This window comes from Scardinius erythrophthalmus, assembly GCF_964197995.2.
Source record: "Scardinius erythrophthalmus genome assembly, chromosome: 16".
Lineage (NCBI taxonomy): Eukaryota > Metazoa > Chordata > Actinopteri > Cypriniformes > Leuciscidae > Scardinius > Scardinius erythrophthalmus.
In genome coordinates this window covers 6,610,101-6,626,951 of record NC_138236.1, presented here as the reverse complement: position 1 = coordinate 6,626,951, position 16,851 = coordinate 6,610,101, and the positions used below count along the sequence as shown (strand labels likewise).

Here is a 16,851-nt window from a genome sequence, read left to right as displayed (position 1 = left end):
ACTTTAATCATGAATAGATGCGCTTTGATGGACTTCCATTTTAACAATGTCTTTACTAACTTTTCTGGCAGATGCAATTAGGCCTACTTAGCAGCCTATGAAAGAGTGAGCCAGCTCTCAGATTTCATCAAAAATATCTTAATTTGTGTTACAAAGATGAACGTAAGTCTTACGGGGTTGGAACAACATGAGGGTGAGTAATTAATGACAGAATTTTCATTTTTGGGTGAACTAACCCTTTAACAGATTCGTAATAAAATGCCAATATGCACTTTTGGGTTTCACTAAATTTTAAATGTACAACTCACCATGCTATGATCAGTAAACGATAATGGTGTGATATAGCATTTGTTAAACATTTTCAAATATAGCTAAAGCTAAACAATTATCAAGTGCATGAGCCCATGTGTATTGTCTTTCATTACCATTCAGTGCTGGTCCTCATTGCGCGAGAACCCTTTTAGCGTGCCGGTGTGCACAAATTTTTTTTTGTTTGCATGTGGCTCAATCTTCAAAGATGCACGTGTAAACCCTCCAGTTCTATTTGAACTGCCGTTTCCGGCATGGGTGTTGGGCACGCTAAAAAGGACTCTAAAGACAGCATCCTCTAGCATCAGTCGCCGCAGTGCGCCTCCTGTGGCCAGAGGAGTGAGGTTTACTAGCACAGCTCTAGCTGGCCTCCGTTACACTTACCCTAAACCTCACTCCCATCTGAGTCATGACACCAAATGTAACCCCACCGATTCTTCTCACCCCGCTCCGAGCGGGATTCAAACCTATGTTTCTGGCATGGAGTGCAAACATTAGAAAATGTAAGTATGAAAAACAGACAATTGTCTTTGTGCTTTCAGATACTTTTTAAAAGTTTGATCAAATAAAACAGCATACTCATAATGTTAAATATACATTTATTGATTACCAAAGTTTAAAGTTTTATAAGATAGGAAGAAAAAGAATGTTTTAATTGATGGTACATGCACTGTAAAAAATGATTTGTTAGTTTGACTAAAAAAAGTAAGTTACCTGGTTGCCTTAAAATTTTGAGTTCATTGAAACTAAAAATGTGAGTTTTTACAACAAGTGATTTTGTTGTTTCAACTATTATTTTGTTATTTGAATCAAAGATTATTTTTTAACTTAACGTTTTTTTTTTGTTGTCATAACTTAGGATTAAATATTGTATCAACTTATTCAAGCAATCAAAGGGATTAAGTTAACTTACAAATTTAAATTCACTCAACTTAATTCAATATTATATGAACAAACTATTTTAAGTTAACTCAACGTAATCTTAACTACATATAGTTTGTTGTAACAATTAACTAAGAAGTTTACACGGTTGCCTTAAAATTATGAGTTAAGTCAACTTCATTATGAGTTAAGTCAACTTCAACTTAACTACATATAGTTTGTTGTAACAATTAACTAAGAAGTTTACACGGTTGCCTTAAAATTATGAGTTAAGTCAACAAAATTATGAGTTAAGTCAACTTCAACTTAACTACATATAGTTTGTTGTAACAATTAACTAAGAAGTTTACACGGTTGCCTTAAAATTATGAGTTAAGTCAACAAAATTACGAGTTAAGTCAACTTCAACACAATTTAACATGACAAAAGCTTTTTTGTTAAAACAAATTCTGGAATAACTGAGCACAAATAAACCATAACTTTAACATGTATTATAACATTCACAAAAATATTAATTCATAGAATTGTCTGACAAGTATATCTTAGTATAAATTAGTAGGCCTATGACAGAATTAACTGCTGTTTGAAAAAAAAAAAACATTAAAGCAACAGGATACAGGCTGCTGCTATAAATGTCAAGCATGTGTGAGAATAAACAAATGTCAGTGTGATGACATTAACATCAGCTTGAATTAAGTGCAATAGAATTAAAAACAAAAAAAACATTTAATGAACATTACACATGAAAATCATTTGCTCAAAACAATATTTTGTCTGTTCGATAAAACAATACAAGTATGGAGTATGCGAGTATGTACAACCTCATAAAGTGAATAAAAAGATGAGAAAACTGTTGACAAGCAAACCACAAAATATCAGGCCATGCACTATTCATAACAAATCTCAATGAATATTAAAAAGCATTTCTCAAACAGCATTTAAAGGGTTAGTTCACCCAAAAATGAAATTTGTCAGTACTCACCCCTCATGTCGTTCCAAACCTGTAAGACATTAATTCATCTTTGGAACACAAATTAAGATATTTTTAATGAAATCTGAGAGCTTTTTGTCCATCCATTGACAGCCTATGCAACTACCACTTTCAAGCCCCAGAAATTTAATAAAGACATCATAGAAGTTATCCATGTGACTCCAGTGGTTTAACCCTTAAGTTTATAAAGTGATGTGAGTGCTTAGTGCAAAAATAAAAATATTTACAAAATATTAATCTATCAATCTCCAACGCACATTCACGTTTTTTTTTTGTGCATACAAAGCTCTCACTTCATAAACTTGAGCTTAATCCACTGGAGTCACATGGATTACTTCAATTATTAGGCATGAAAACAGGTCAGGGGTAAAAAAGGTGAGAAAGATGCGGCATATATAAAAAATAAACACTTACATTGAAGTTGCATATCTTTGAACAAAATGATTTTCTCCTTTTCATCAGAGCTAGCAAAGAGTTATATTTGTTTCTGAGATTTTGTCTTCAAAGTTGATGAATAAAAACATCAAGTCAGAATGTCAGTGAGTGTGAGTAGGGGAGAGTAAAATCCTCTTCCACTAAACACTGAACAGTTTGTTCCTAATTCCGCGAACATGCCTCGCCACCAATTTTCATGAGCACTTTTTGGAGTACTTCAAATGTATATTTGACCTCTTCGGGGTAAGTGATATCCAGAGCATAAAGAAGCCCCATTAGTCCAGCAAAGGCATTTGACACGTCCTTTAAGCCATCAAGCACGATCTCCTCCTCTAACACCACAGCCACATCAATTATTTCCTTTGGGAAAAGGTTTGCAGTGTTCTCCTCTGTGACCACCAAGAGCCCAACATTCATCCCCTTCACCACCTCTTCCTCATCAGTTGGCTAATAAGAGAAAAGTGAAATTACTATGAATCATAAAATTACAAAATTACAAAGCATTTGTAGGTAAACAATGAATGAGTTTTAAACAGAGGCAAGCCTGCATAGTCCATAGAATCTATAGTAGGGCTGCACGATATGAGGAAAAGCTGCGATGTGCGATAACTTTGTTTAATTTTGCGATGACGATACGACTTGCGATAAATATTCAAATGTGAATGTTAGCTATACTGTTCCCATGTCTTAGTACTTTAATAGGTTCTTTGCGTGATTCTCAAACGATTATTACCTGCCTGGTTCAGTTTACATGATTTTGGCACGATCCGTTTGACGTAGGGTGTCGTGGGGATTCGTAAACGACAACGGGCGTCGGGACGCAAGATTTGATCGTTTCATCTCTTATAGTGTCATAGTGGGAGACAACCTATGTTGCGTCTGCGATGCTTCATGACATCACAACAGAAAGACCAGCATGTTTAATTTTTTAAACGGTCCTCTACGACAGGTTGAGTATTTAAACGAGAGTGAGTGAGTGAGAGTGCAAGCAACAGTGAGTGTGTGTGTGAGTGAGTGAGCGAGGGACAGTGAGTGTGTGTGTGTGTGTGTGTGTGTGCGCGCGCGCGCGAGTGAGCGAGTGTGTGTGTGTGCGAGTGAGCGCAATTGAGTGATTGAGCGAGGGACAGTGAGCGTGTGTGTGTGTGTGTGTGTGCGCGCGCGTGCGTGCGAGTGAATGTGTGCGTGTGACGGCACGCGATGACTGGCCGGAAAGCAACGTGTAGTCTGACGTGTCTTGTCCATTACACGAGTTAAGAGTCAAAATCGTGTAATCTGACACCATGACTATCGTAACAGACACAAAAATCTTGTAATCTGAACCAGGCATTATTCATCGTGTCAGGCTGTCTGTTGCAATGTGTTCATTGTGCGAGTTCATATCGCAATGACGATGAAAATTCGATGTATCGTTCAGCCCTAATCTATAGTACAATTAATGGCAAATGTTCTTTAATGTTTTAATTATTTTAAAACAATAATGCTAGGTCTTGGCCACGTCAGTTTAAAATAGCTTAAAATTATTTCAGTTACTCCAAAGAACTTTACATTCTACATGTGATAGACCCCCCTCCCCTGAAAAAAAGAAAAGACATTGGCCAAACCCCATCCCCATAAGAAAAAAAACAAACAAAATAAGACATATGACACTAATAATGTGACAAATTATTTTACTGAAAAACTTTTAGCTTTGCAGTCCAACAAAGTGCGATGTGTTGATAAAATATTTTAAAACACAAAAATAGACTTTTCTTGGTCTGGACGATATATTGTTTAAAGGAGAACTCCGGTCAATTTTAACATTGAGCCAGGGACGTGGGAACTATATTGTGAGAGGGGGGGCTGGATTTGGGGGGTGGGGGGGTTAGTGTAGGCCTATAGTAGGCTGTGTTATGTATAGACTATTATGTATAGTCAATAGTACTTATTGACTTTATGATTAGTTAAATCTGTTTTGCATATGCATCGCCACAGAGTTAAAAATTTCAGACAGTACCGGACAGCCTCTGTCTCGTTCACTTCACGTGTGTGGGAGTTACACACAGCTCAGTGTGGCCGCTCCAATTTACCTTCAATGAAATCTGTCAAAAGACCGTCCCCCCTGTTCCAACGTCTATGCATTGAGCTCATTTTTTTGTACATTTGGAGTGCTGTCAATACTGAGAACAACGACAAAAATCGGTGTTGCCTACATCATGTTATCCTCTTTTTAAAATTTGCACCCTGTTGACTTCAATGGGGCAATATTTAAACCTGCTTTTAGCCTCTTAAAGGGAAACTCCACTTTTTTTGGAAATAGGCTCATTTTACAACTCCCCCAGAGTTAAACAGTTGAGTTTTACCGTTTTCGAATCCATTCAGCCGAATTTCTGATATTTAGAAGAATATCAGTAACCAGACAGTTTCTGGTCTCATTGACCTCCATAGTAGGAAAAAAAATATACTATGGAAGTCAATGAGACCAGAAACTGTCTCGTTACTGATATTCTTCTAAATATCAGAAATTCGGCTGAATGGATTTGAAAACGGTAAAACTCAACTGTTTAACTCTGGGGGAGTTGCAAAATGAGTATCCCTTTAACATCCTTGATGTGTCATTACAAGTGCACAGCCAATGTGAGTGATTCCTTCAGCGTGAACACGTGTGAATCTGACTGTAGTAGATGTGAAAGATATGAATAAAAATTGTTAATTCAGCCAGCGCTCATACCCGTGTATACATCCTGTTTTCGGTCGAAGTCCACAGTAATCGATTGTCGAGTTCACGCGCAATGATTTAGTACCTATGATCACGCGCGTGAACTCGACAATCGACTACTTTGGATTTCAACCGAAAAACAGGATGTAAACAGAGGTATGAGCGCTGGCTGAATAAACATCATTTTTATCCATATCTTTCACATCTACTGCAGTCAGATTCACCGTGTTCACTCTGAAGGAATCACTCACATTGGCTGTGCACTTGTAATGACACATCAAGGATGTTAATAGGCTAAAAGCAGGTTTAGCACTTGCCCCATTGAAGTCAACAGGGTGCAAATTTTAAAAAGAGGATAACATGATGTAGGCAACACCGATTTTTGTCGTTGTTCTCTGTATTGACAGCACTCCAAATGTACAAAAAATGAGCTCAATGTTAAAATTGACCGGAGTTCTCCTTTAAGCATCGACTATGATATTTGTATCTGCGATAGCCAGTAGAAAAAATCCTTAGCATTGAGCCCTGACTTTATTGTATTACAACAAACATGATATTTACATACCTCACAAATTTTGATGAACTTGGAGGTTTCCTCTTTAAGGAAGTAAGGAAACCCAAAAAGGACAACTGCTCTTCTACATTGGTTTAAGCTCTGCAATGAAAAACATTGTTTTAAATAAAAACTAGTAGTCATAAGCCACTTTTCCACTGTCATGCCAGTGCAAGCTAGGGCAAACAGCGTGCCGGGAGAGGGCCAATAGCCTCGGACCTCGAGCACTGAGGCCAAAATCAAGTTGCGTTTCCACTTTCAGGCCAGTAGCTCTGCAGTGATTCCCTCAAACCCACCCTTAACATGGCTCCATAGAACAACATCAGACAACCCCACCATTACTTAAAGACTTGAGATTCTAGTATCAATATTTGACCAATGTTTTACAATAAAAATGTTACAGTGACGTTAACTTATTACTTTGTGTCAGGAGTGCTTATCAATCATTCTAAATCAAACTGGTATTTATCATTTCATATAAAAGAGCATCAACAAATGGGAAAAAAGGGAAAAAAGAGACATAAAACGTGTATTTATTATCGCTATGGTTAGCATAAGTAGCCTTTAGCATCACATATAAATATATATCTGCTTCACAGTGATCACAATCTCCATCGAATCGCAACACTCGCTGATGTCTTAAAGTGAGTTTTGAACTGAAAATTGTCTTAAATGTTGAAGTTAGCTGCAGTTGCCTGATAAAATAACATGATACATTTATTTTATATAATAAAAAACCTCCAAAAAGCTCTGGCCATTTGCCCCAAGGAAGCCCATTTGAGGCCTGATCAAGGCCCTGGCACACACTAGCATGCTCGATTTTGGCCCGATAGTGGAAACACGCCTATGCTGTTGCATGGAAATTTTAATTAATCAGGCATGTGACACTGGAACCATTTTTCTAAAAATAAATTAACATATACTCACATCATCCTTAAGAGACTGAATCAGGTTCTTGAGTTCTCCAATGTCTTTGTTACTCATCAAGCCCATGGAAAAAGGTCGCCTTAATGTCGGTGGACACAATGCGTCGAAATTTTCAGCAATCTAGTAAAATGACAGACCCACAATTTATTTATTATTTTTTTTTTTTATACAATTGCTAGGACACATTTTCTCAATACTGAGGTCACCTTTTCAGTTTTCAAAAGAGCCTATGTAAACGTGCAGATTGGCCTGTAGGTTTGGTAATGGTTGTCTGTAAGAGACAAAAAATCATGCAAAGATTAATTGAAAGATATATTCATTGAATTTATTTTGTGCCAAAGCAGTGATAAATTATCCACAGTTTAACCACAGTTTAACACATAGACCCCTGTTGTGCTTTCTGTGTTAAGTTTTGACAAAGTAACCCAAGTATTGAGAAATGGGTTCTAAAGATTAAAATAAATAAATAAGTGTTTTAAGTTTTAGAATAGGTAGTTTAAAAAATTGTTTATAATGCAAGGCAATGCTGTATTACAAAAGTAACAGTTAATCCATGTTTTAGTAAAGAATGCTAACCTGTCTCTGGGTAAATAAAGCAGGCTGCTCCTCACATCTTTAACATGTTTAGGATCCGTTCACACATGATCTCTAAAATGTAAAAAACGTATAAAAGGCTCATGTGTGAAAGCAACTACATTAACATTAAACCACTAACGTTAACGTTATGTATATTAAATGGACTCAATGGAAACGGGTCATAGAAAAAGAGGACGACATTTTTGATGCAGAATTATTATAAATTTAAACCATTTTCGGACTTTTTGCCGCCTAGGAAATACATTAAATTAATCTTAGACAAAACCAGTTGAGATTAATACTTACCATAAACAGCCTAGAAGAATATGGCGCCTTCCAGTTCAGCTGTTACAAAGTTACGTCGTGTAACTTGGCAAACATGTTCAAAAGCTCAACACGTCTGAAATATGACATAAAAAGATTCATTTGAACACTTATTGCTTAAGAAGCAAGTGTATAACGTTAACAGTTCAATCTCTGTTACTTATTGCCGTTTCCTTCTCTTAAATGTAACGTTAACTTAACCTGAATACATTATATTTTAAAACGGGCAATACGCATTCGTGTTTAATCAAGACAAAAATGAAAAATAACTAAAATATTGTTATTTATCGGGATTATTTTAAGGTTGAAACGCTTCACTAACAGCCTTACTAAACTGTAAAGATAAGAAACACTATATAAAATAACCTCAGTGGGAACTTCTGGAATTTCTGAGGCAAAATTATTACAGAATTAAACCTTCTTCTGAATTCTCGCTTCCTAGCAAATAAATTAAATTACCCTTAGAGAAAACCAGTCTATTAAGACACTGAATTTCAAAATTACTTACCATAAACCGTCTGCTTCTGAAGAAGCTAGCTTGTCAAGCTGAGGAGAAAATCGCGCCCTCTTGTTCAAGTCAATCAAGTGTCGTCGTGTCGTACTCCCGGTCGTCCGGCGCATGCGCAGGGAAAATTAAGACTCAGAAGTCTAGTGAACTATCTATTAGTAGAATCAACTAATGTTTTTATGTTATATCAGTGAATTGCCACCAAGCCATTAGTTTAATAAACCTTAACTAAAAATGTTTTGTTATCTGAACAACATTAGTGCATCTAAGTTGATTTGACAAAAGAAAATATGTTGTGTTAACAAATCATGGAAATAATTTTTTACAGTGTGTAGATTTTATTGTTTTAAAAATACAATAATGAACTTTAAAAAGCATGTGTTTTAATTATGTAAATAATAACAAGGCAGATGAGTTGCATGAAATATACGAATCATTCCTCTCTGGTCCTATAGATGGAGCTCCTGACGCATTTGGAGTCTTACAGCTCTCATACCAATAACTTGAGCAACACTAACATTTAAAAGCAGACCACCTAATGCCTGTGTATTCAAAAAAATGTGTTCATGTTCCCTCACCATCTATGGCATTATGGTGTCCTACCATGATATTTCTTACACTTATGGTCTATAATATGGTCAATAGTAATAGCTGTTAATCATGATGACAAAACGAATGATATTGATGACACCGATCAACCAGAAGAGGATGCCAACAGCAACACCGACATGGTTAAGGGTGCGAGACATTCTGGAGTTTTTGCTTGCTATCGGTTGGTGTCCAAACGTGTTAGCATCCCGAGTCTGTGAAAGTAAATTACAATAATATTACAAATATTGGCATAAAACCTTTCTTACATGATATGCATAAAATCACAGGTCAGAAAACAATAAGAAAAAAAATGCAACTCTAAACTAAGAAGAAAATGAGATAACATATTGTTATATATTTCATTTATATTAGCTGTAAAAAAAATCACAAAATATCACAGAGTTAAACATCAGTGATTAGTGTACATTAGGCTATATTTGCAGTTTTGCACTAGTTTTTGCTATTTTTATATCTATTTTTAAAAGTTACAACTAGATTAACTGGCTTGGCATTTTCTATTCTTACATGTTGCTTTAAGGAAACCAAGTTGAAAATGTCGTATGACATCAAAGCATCGCGAGAGTGATTCGAGAGCAGCCGGAGGACTGAGGCAGCGCAGCTTCTCTTTATTTATTTATTTATTTTTTAATTGAACGCAAAATCTGAATACAACAACATGGCACAAAACAATCAATATACAGAGAAAAAACTGGCATTGAAGGCTCAACACAGCGGAACCATATTGAATCAAATACACATAATACATAAAATTAAATAACCTGCAACAGATTATATAGGCTAATGCAAGCGAATTATACAGCTGTATTGCATTTAACTGGTGGCATCTGAGATGTATTTTAATTCGTATAATAACCAAAGTAGGGTGTTTAAAGAATCTAAATTTATGTATAAAGTATTTATTTTCCCTATAGAACAGACTTTTTTTTTTTAATGCTTGCAAACAATACAGAGATGACAAACATGGTATACAATTTTGTAACAGAATTACAAAAATGTCAATACAAAATATAACAATATGTACAATGTCATCTGAACATACAAAATAGCAGTGCATAACTAAGACAAATAAAAATAAAGAGAAATACGTGTTAGCCAAAATGTTGCATAATAAAAAAAGATTTTATATATCATTTAGTGTACACAAATTAAAGTCATTACAATTTGAAATTGTTTTAATTGCTTTATTTACTGAAGATGAAATAGTGTTAAGGTACATTTTAAATTCTTAAAAAAAAAATAAAAAAAAAAATTGGTTTGTTATTGGTGAATTTACATTTATGGATATAAAATTTGCCAATAAAATAAATTAAATTAATAACAAAGCAGGCTTTTTTTATTGTGGTCAGAATCAAAGTATCCAAAAATAATGTCTTTAAAGGTTACTGATATATCTTGCTGGATATTATCTTTAATGAATATTTCAATATTTTTCCATAGTTGTTCAGTAACATGACCAAAATAAATGATAAACAGTTTCTGTGAACTTGGCAAAATGAGCATCTTGTGTAAATATTACTTTTATATTTAATCATAAAATATTTAACAGGGTAAAATGTATTTATTATTTTAAAGGACACTTCTTTTACTTTATTAGTTAGAAAATATTTCTGTTGTAAGGACCAAATCCTTCTCCAATTTAAATGTTTATATAAATTACTCCAGTAAGAGATTGCAGGAGAAACAGAAATTATATTTTCAAGAAAAAGGGATCTAACTATTTCTATCTTTTTTTTTCCTGAAACATATTTTACCTATTGGAGTTTCAGTTGGCTCAGGAAAAATAGTAATTATAGTAGGAGAGTGAAAGCAGTTTTTTTAAGAGAGTATAAATTCCTGTTGGAATTGCTCCCATAACTATGACAAACTCTTTGGGTGTATATAACGGGCATATTGTATCCAGAAAGAAATTCCATGCAAGTCGTTAAAAAACCTTGGTTGTTAAATAGCTGACATAATAAAAGCAAGCTGTTATTAAACCATTTATCAAAAAATACAGATCTATTTTTGAATAAAATATTTTGATTATTCCAAATAAAGTAGCATGCCAAAAGTAGCCTACCTGTTGGTGGAAATTTGAACATTGATGGGAATTTTAGATATGATGTAATTGCACATTAATAAAAATCTTATACCCCCAATATTTGAAAAAGCTTGTTGTGGGAAGATATTCCAGATGGAGTCTTGATTTTTAAAATAGAGATGAAGCCAATTTATTTTAAAAGTATAATTTAAAGAACTAAAATCAATCAAATTTAAGCCACCTTTGTTATAATTGTTTAGAATAACCGATTTCTTCATTTAGTGGTTTTTATTTTTCCAGACAAAATCTGTCATCTCTATCAATAATTTACATGTGGACTTATCAACATAAAGAGATTGGGCCGCATAAGAGAGACGTGAAAGTCCCTTGGCCTTAGTGAGCAAAAAGCCAGGAATTAAGTTTTTTCTTTGTTTTAGCAATAATCGGATTAAAATATGTTGCACATCCATTTTTATCTTTATTTTTTTCTATGCCAAGATATTTTACAGTACTTTTTAACAGCTATGCCACATATTGAAGAAACATTTCAATTTCTAATGGGCAATAATTCACATTTATCATTATTCAGACTTAGACCAGAAGCTCTAGAGAATGACTGAAGGATATTTAAGGCTATGGGGATTTGAGAAGAGTCTTCTTAAAACAACACTGTATCATCAGCTAATTGACTTAGGATTAATTTTGTAGTTCCTACAGTGATGCCTTTTAGGTTGCTCCTTGTAATATGCCAATTAAGAAATTGTACTGCAATTAAAAATAAATAAGGAGACACTGGACAACCCTGTCGAACAGCACGATTAAGGAAAAATCTGGGAGAGGTACCGTTTTTTAGTTTAATTGAACTATTTCCATTTACATATAAAATTTTAGCCATCTTACAGAAAAAAAAATTACCAAATCCAAATTTATTTAAGAGCTTGATATATAAAAAAAACATGTTCTAAAGTATCAAAAGCTTTGTAATAATCTAAGAAAAAAATGAAGCTGTTATTATTAATTATATCAGAATAATCTAAAATATCTCATATTAATCTTATATTGATATATGTCTCTTTTGCATAAAGCCAGACTGTGCTTCATCAGTAACAGAATGTAATACTCCTTTTAATCTTTTGGCTAATACTAAAGCAATTATTTTATAATCATTTTTTAGTAACGTTATAGGACGCCAATTATCTATTAAATTAATATTTTTATTTGGTTTGGGAATTAAAGTGATCAGCCCATGGCATAATGTAGGAGGGAGAGACAATTTGTTTATGCTTTCCTTAAAGACATCTAATAAGAAAGGAGCTATATTTTCACTGAATATGTGATAGAATTCTGACGTTAGTCCGTCTGTACCAGGGGACTTGTTTGTTTTTAAAGATTTAATTGCTTCATCAATTTCTTTTAAAGTAATGGGAGAATCACAGAAGGCTTGATCAGCATTACCTAATTGATTAATGGAAAATAATGAATCCAAAAAATTATGAGCATGTTGCTTGCTAAATTTAGATGTGTATAAATCATGATAGAATTTGGCATAAAAATTAGCAATGACTTTTTGGTCTTCACAGAGAATTCCATCAATCATAAGCTTTTCAATCTGATTTTTTTCCCCCATTTGTTGTCTTTCCAATCTAAAGAAATAAGAAGAATTTTGCTCACCTTCCTCAATCCATCTTTTCTGTGATCTAATAAATGCCCCCTCAGCTTTTTGTTTATAAACCTCATCCAACGCATTTTGATGATGAGCAAGCTCAACCTTTTCAACATCAGATCCATTTTAGATAGAAGTTTTGAAATTTTACATATTATAATACTCTCATCATTGTTTTTCTTTTTAGACCAATTGCTACCAAAAATACGTATTTACCAATTTCATATTTCACTAATTCCCAATTATTGCAAAAAATGTTTTTTTTATTTGCTTTTTCCCAATAACTAGTGATGTATACATTTAATTTGATCTTTTACTTCTTTATATTTAAACAATGTATTGTTCAGTTTCCAAAAGGAGGTAAATCTTTGCAAGTTAGCAGTATCTGAAAGAGGAATGAATATGGATATGCATTTGTGATCGGAGAGAGGCGATGGTAATATTAGAGGATACATTATTTAGATCTCTAGAGATAAGCCACATATCAATACGAGACTGGTTTGAAAGAGAATTGTTGCTCCATGTAAATTGTTTTTGAGAAGGATGAGTTTTTCTCCAACTGTTGAGTAAGAAAATCTCTGCATAAACCTCTTTAAGTACAGACTCGAGTTATCAGGTGACTTTGGAGGCCATCTATCTATGTTATCCAAAGCCACGTTAAAATCCCCTCTAAAAACTAGAAAAGAATTTGGGTATTTAGTAGTTCAACACATGTTCTTCTACTTGATCAATAAGTTTTTCGTTGTCTTTTTGTTGATTAAAACCATAAATATTGACAATAATACCCGTTACATTCGAAATATCGAGTACGAGACAGATATATCGACCACCTGGATCACAGTCAGAGCATACAATCTTCGTTTTTTAAGAATACAAACACCAGTTGAGTTTCTTGTTCCATGAGCCATCCACAAATAGGATCCCCTTTGAGATCTCCAAAAAACACAATCCTCTTTGGTTGAATGGCATTCTTGCAAAAAACAAAAGTCAGATTTAAATTGTTTAAGAAACAGAAAAATTGCTTTCCTTTTTGTAATGTTTCTTAACCCTCTAGTATTAAAATAAATTAAAGAGACATAAAGTGAGAAAAAAACTATAAGCTATAACCTATGTTATACTATAGTTAAATTGAACCTGTTTCTGAGAATGTGTTAAATATACACACAGAACGATGACAACAGCAAACTCTATACTATTACAAATTATATAGTGCAAATCAGAATTTAGATTTCAATATTCATAACACACGAATCTCTTTTCTTGTAGTAAAAATCTTATTTCTACAGTGCAAATGCAGAGTTTATAATAATATAACTAACAAGAGCTAACTTTTTCCCATAGGAGCGAGATTGAAAAGAACAAATTCCTGAGATTATGGAGGCCTTCCAAAAACATTTAAAATAATAATATATCATTAGCATTGCATTCACATAACTGTATAAGTTATAATTTAGGATGGCATTAGTGTATTCGTTCAAAATATCAGCTAGCCTAAATTATATTTTTCTTCTTTCCCTTCCCCCTCTTTTCGTAAAAAAAAATTATAAAAAAAAAAAACTTAAGGCAAGCAACAATCTCGAGGTTAAACAGACTCTCGTTAGCCCACTGTTTCAGTGCAAGTTACAAACAGGCTTCATCATGTAACATATCAGCTAGCCTACATAAAGTTTCAGGCTGGAGGGAATATTTCGACTCCATCTACAAACGCCCTACCTCCAATAAAGTATGTTTGTTATTTTGTCTTGCTTTTTCCACTACCGGCCACAGTTTGTTCCTCCTCTCTTAATCTGCTGGAGACAAATCCTCTGATATCTTCAATCCATTTTCCCTGAGAAACGTAGACTCCTTTGCTGCACGCCACACAGCGTCGCGATAGAAACGTGTAGGCTACTGAACTTCTTCTTGCAATCAGACGCTGTATTAATCAGTAGGCTACATAACGTATTAAATGGAAATGGATCTGAAACGTCTGTATATTTGACAAATATTGCATTTATTTCACTTCAGCTATGCAGGGCCGGTGCTAGCCATTTGGGTGCCCTAGGCACAAATGCTTGGTGGATATACAAATGCCCCCCCCCCCCCTCGTGACACGAATGGACCAATTCTACAAATAAATAAATCTCCAGAGCATTCATTTCGTTCGTTTTTTAAATAAGATACTAGCGCTGAAATGTGTTTTTTTAAATCAAGTGCTCGTTGCCGCCGCGATCAGTGGCACTACGGATACAGAGTTTTCTCGCGTGGCTCGCGCACACACCGCACTGTTTTCACTCGACGCGCGCTTCAATCGCAACGCAACGGATTGAAGCGCGCGTCGAGTGAAGACAACTTGCGAATACTCTCTATTCATTCTGTTGAAATCACAAAACATAATGCAAACGTTTGCTTGTCCCTGCTTGATATACAACCACTGATGAACATAGCCTAATCGTTTTGATGAGAGAAAAAAAACTATACGAGAAAAAAAAAACCTATGCAAGGGCGGATTTGAACCCACACCCTCTGACACGGCTGGCAAAAGCTCTACCACTGGACCATTGAGATACACATTAATATTGATGGCGGATCTATATATTGTGACTAACAACATGTATTAGGCTACATCTCATTAAACGACAAATTAAACCCCATGTAACCTACTATTTAAATCGATTGCTGGACATCGTAATGTTATTTGCGTCCATCGTCATTGAATTTTGAAATCAGATAGAGCCGGCCAGAGCGCTGCATAATAAGTGGCCACGCCGGCTTATTCAGTATGGAAATACACACCGACAATGACACGCCCCTACTGCGTGCTAGAATCTACTCGGTTACTATCGTAACCTCAGTTCCCTGAGATAGGGAACGAGTATTGCGTAGCTATATGCAGTGGGGAAACTCCTTTTCCTCGATTTACTGAAGCTTTTATTTAAAACGCATTTGCAGCTGCACAGCTAGCACATTGAGCGTGGCTCGCTCATAGGCTGTGCTGCAGCAACTGCTTAAACCAATGGCGCGGGCGCCTCAGACAGGCCACCAATGAACAACATTGTACGTCAGAGCTCCCAAAGGGGGCGTGGCCTTAGTCTATATCAGAGCCCCGCATTCGCCATTATAGCAGGTTCCACGACTGAAGCGACAACTCAACAGGTTACTATAGACCTTATGTAGCTCCGCCCCTTTTCAGCGCTGCGCTCATTGTCTTTTGACTTCCGGTCTGTATTTTCACAGCGTTTTGCGTGTTTATTAATGAACGGCTCGTTTTAAAATCTTCCCGGTCGATTTACATTTGTTAAGTCATCTGCTTTAAACATTACAGTCCTCATGATAACTTTCGTTAACTTTACATTAAGTAAATCCACTTAAAAAGCTAATTACTCCTGGACAGAAATGCCATATAAATATACAGAGCGACCGCAAAACGGAAGTTAAAAGACAATTTTCCAAAGATGGCGGCGCCCTTGTTTCTCTGGTGCATAAGGTCTATAGTGCGGCCGGCTACGCAATACTCGTTCCCTATCTCAGGGAACTGAGGTTACGATAGTAACCGAGTAGTTCCCTTTCGAACGGTCACTTCGTATTGCGTAGCTATACGCAGTGGGGACGCCATGCAAAACGCCGCACCGACAGTAACTGGTTGCCACTGAACTCAGGACCCCTGAGCTCAACAAGTCCGAACCATATAAAATATATTTATCCCGTTAGTGGTCCGACGGGTCGCCCGCGGGACATTGGGTGTTTGAAAGGTTAACTTTATGAAAGACATAAAAAATAAAAAATTTACAAGTCGCATATCTATGGAAAGCTGAGATTCTTGTGATTCTAACGATATAAGCCATTTTAGTATGCAATAAACACAGCGGGTACAATCTGTGTCTTTGTCAGACCACCAACAGCCAAATAAACAAACAGGAAGTGGAAGACACTTGCCTAAAAAGCCTTCTGTTCGTCCACTGATCCATTACATTGCAACAACAATGGTTTAGTTACACTGTAAAGGCCCCATACAATCAATTCAGCGAAGTATTTAGTCCATAACACATTTATATATCAATAAACATCCACTTACTGTGAATAGTAGCATTCCAAGTTAGCCGACAGAGCTCTCACAACTATCGAACATACTATGGTAAATCTTCAAATGACATGTAAATAATACAGCTATTTTGACTTCAAAATGGCCGCTGACCCCTGAACTTTTGAGTGACAGCGGATTTCAGCGAATCACGGAGTTTTAGGGGGGGTTTTACTCCAGCTTGAGCCACTCACCGCGCATTAGGGACACGGTCCATCCTTCGCTTTGACGGACATTTGGCTAGTCCAATTGGAGAAATGTTAGCAAATGACTGACGTTTCTGATAGCCAATGATC

At 35.4% G+C, this 16,851-nt stretch overlaps 1 protein-coding gene across 8 annotated transcripts; it reads right to left on the bottom strand.

The window, feature by feature from the left end:
* Positions 1 to 892: 892 nt before the first annotated feature.
* LOC308704099 (uncharacterized protein) lies at positions 893 to 16,617 on the bottom strand. Of its 8 annotated transcripts, none has more exons than XR_014031766.1 (8): positions 16,550 to 16,608; positions 8,201 to 9,003; positions 7,675 to 7,768; positions 6,999 to 7,063; positions 6,793 to 6,912; positions 5,878 to 5,967; positions 2,597 to 3,064; positions 1,901 to 2,192 (listed from the first exon to the last, which is right to left on the bottom strand). XR_014031766.1 is itself a non-coding variant. In XM_081388184.1 (7 exons), exons 5-7 carry the CDS (start codon positions 6,856 to 6,858, stop codon positions 2,780 to 2,782), a joined length of 441 nt encoding a protein of 146 aa, XP_081244310.1. In that variant the 5' UTR covers positions 6,859 to 6,912; positions 6,999 to 7,063; positions 7,369 to 7,440; positions 7,675 to 7,768; positions 8,201 to 8,266; the 3' UTR covers positions 894 to 2,779. The 8 variants fall into 8 exon arrangements, 4 of the variants coding, with proteins under 4 accessions (XP_081244310.1, XP_081244311.1, XP_081244312.1 ...); XR_014031769.1 differs by lacking the exon at positions 16,550 to 16,608 and adding an exon at positions 7,369 to 7,440 and having other exon boundaries at positions 8,201 to 8,263; XR_014031767.1 differs by lacking the exon at positions 16,550 to 16,608 and adding an exon at positions 7,369 to 7,440 and having other exon boundaries at positions 2,162 to 2,211; positions 8,201 to 8,292.
* Between the last annotated feature and the right edge of the window lie 234 nt (positions 16,618 to 16,851).

Excerpts from the sequence above, each read along its gene's own strand:
- LOC308704099 (XM_081388183.1), bottom strand. Across the intron at positions 5,968-6,792 it reads TTCAGTCTCTTAAGGATGAT|AGCTTAAACCAATGTAGAAG; the intron begins GTGAGTATATGT and ends TTTTCATTGCAG. Across the intron at positions 3,065-5,877 it reads AGTTCATCAAAATTTGTGAG|CCAACTGATGAGGAAGAGGT; the intron begins GTATGTAAATAT and ends TTCTCTTATTAG.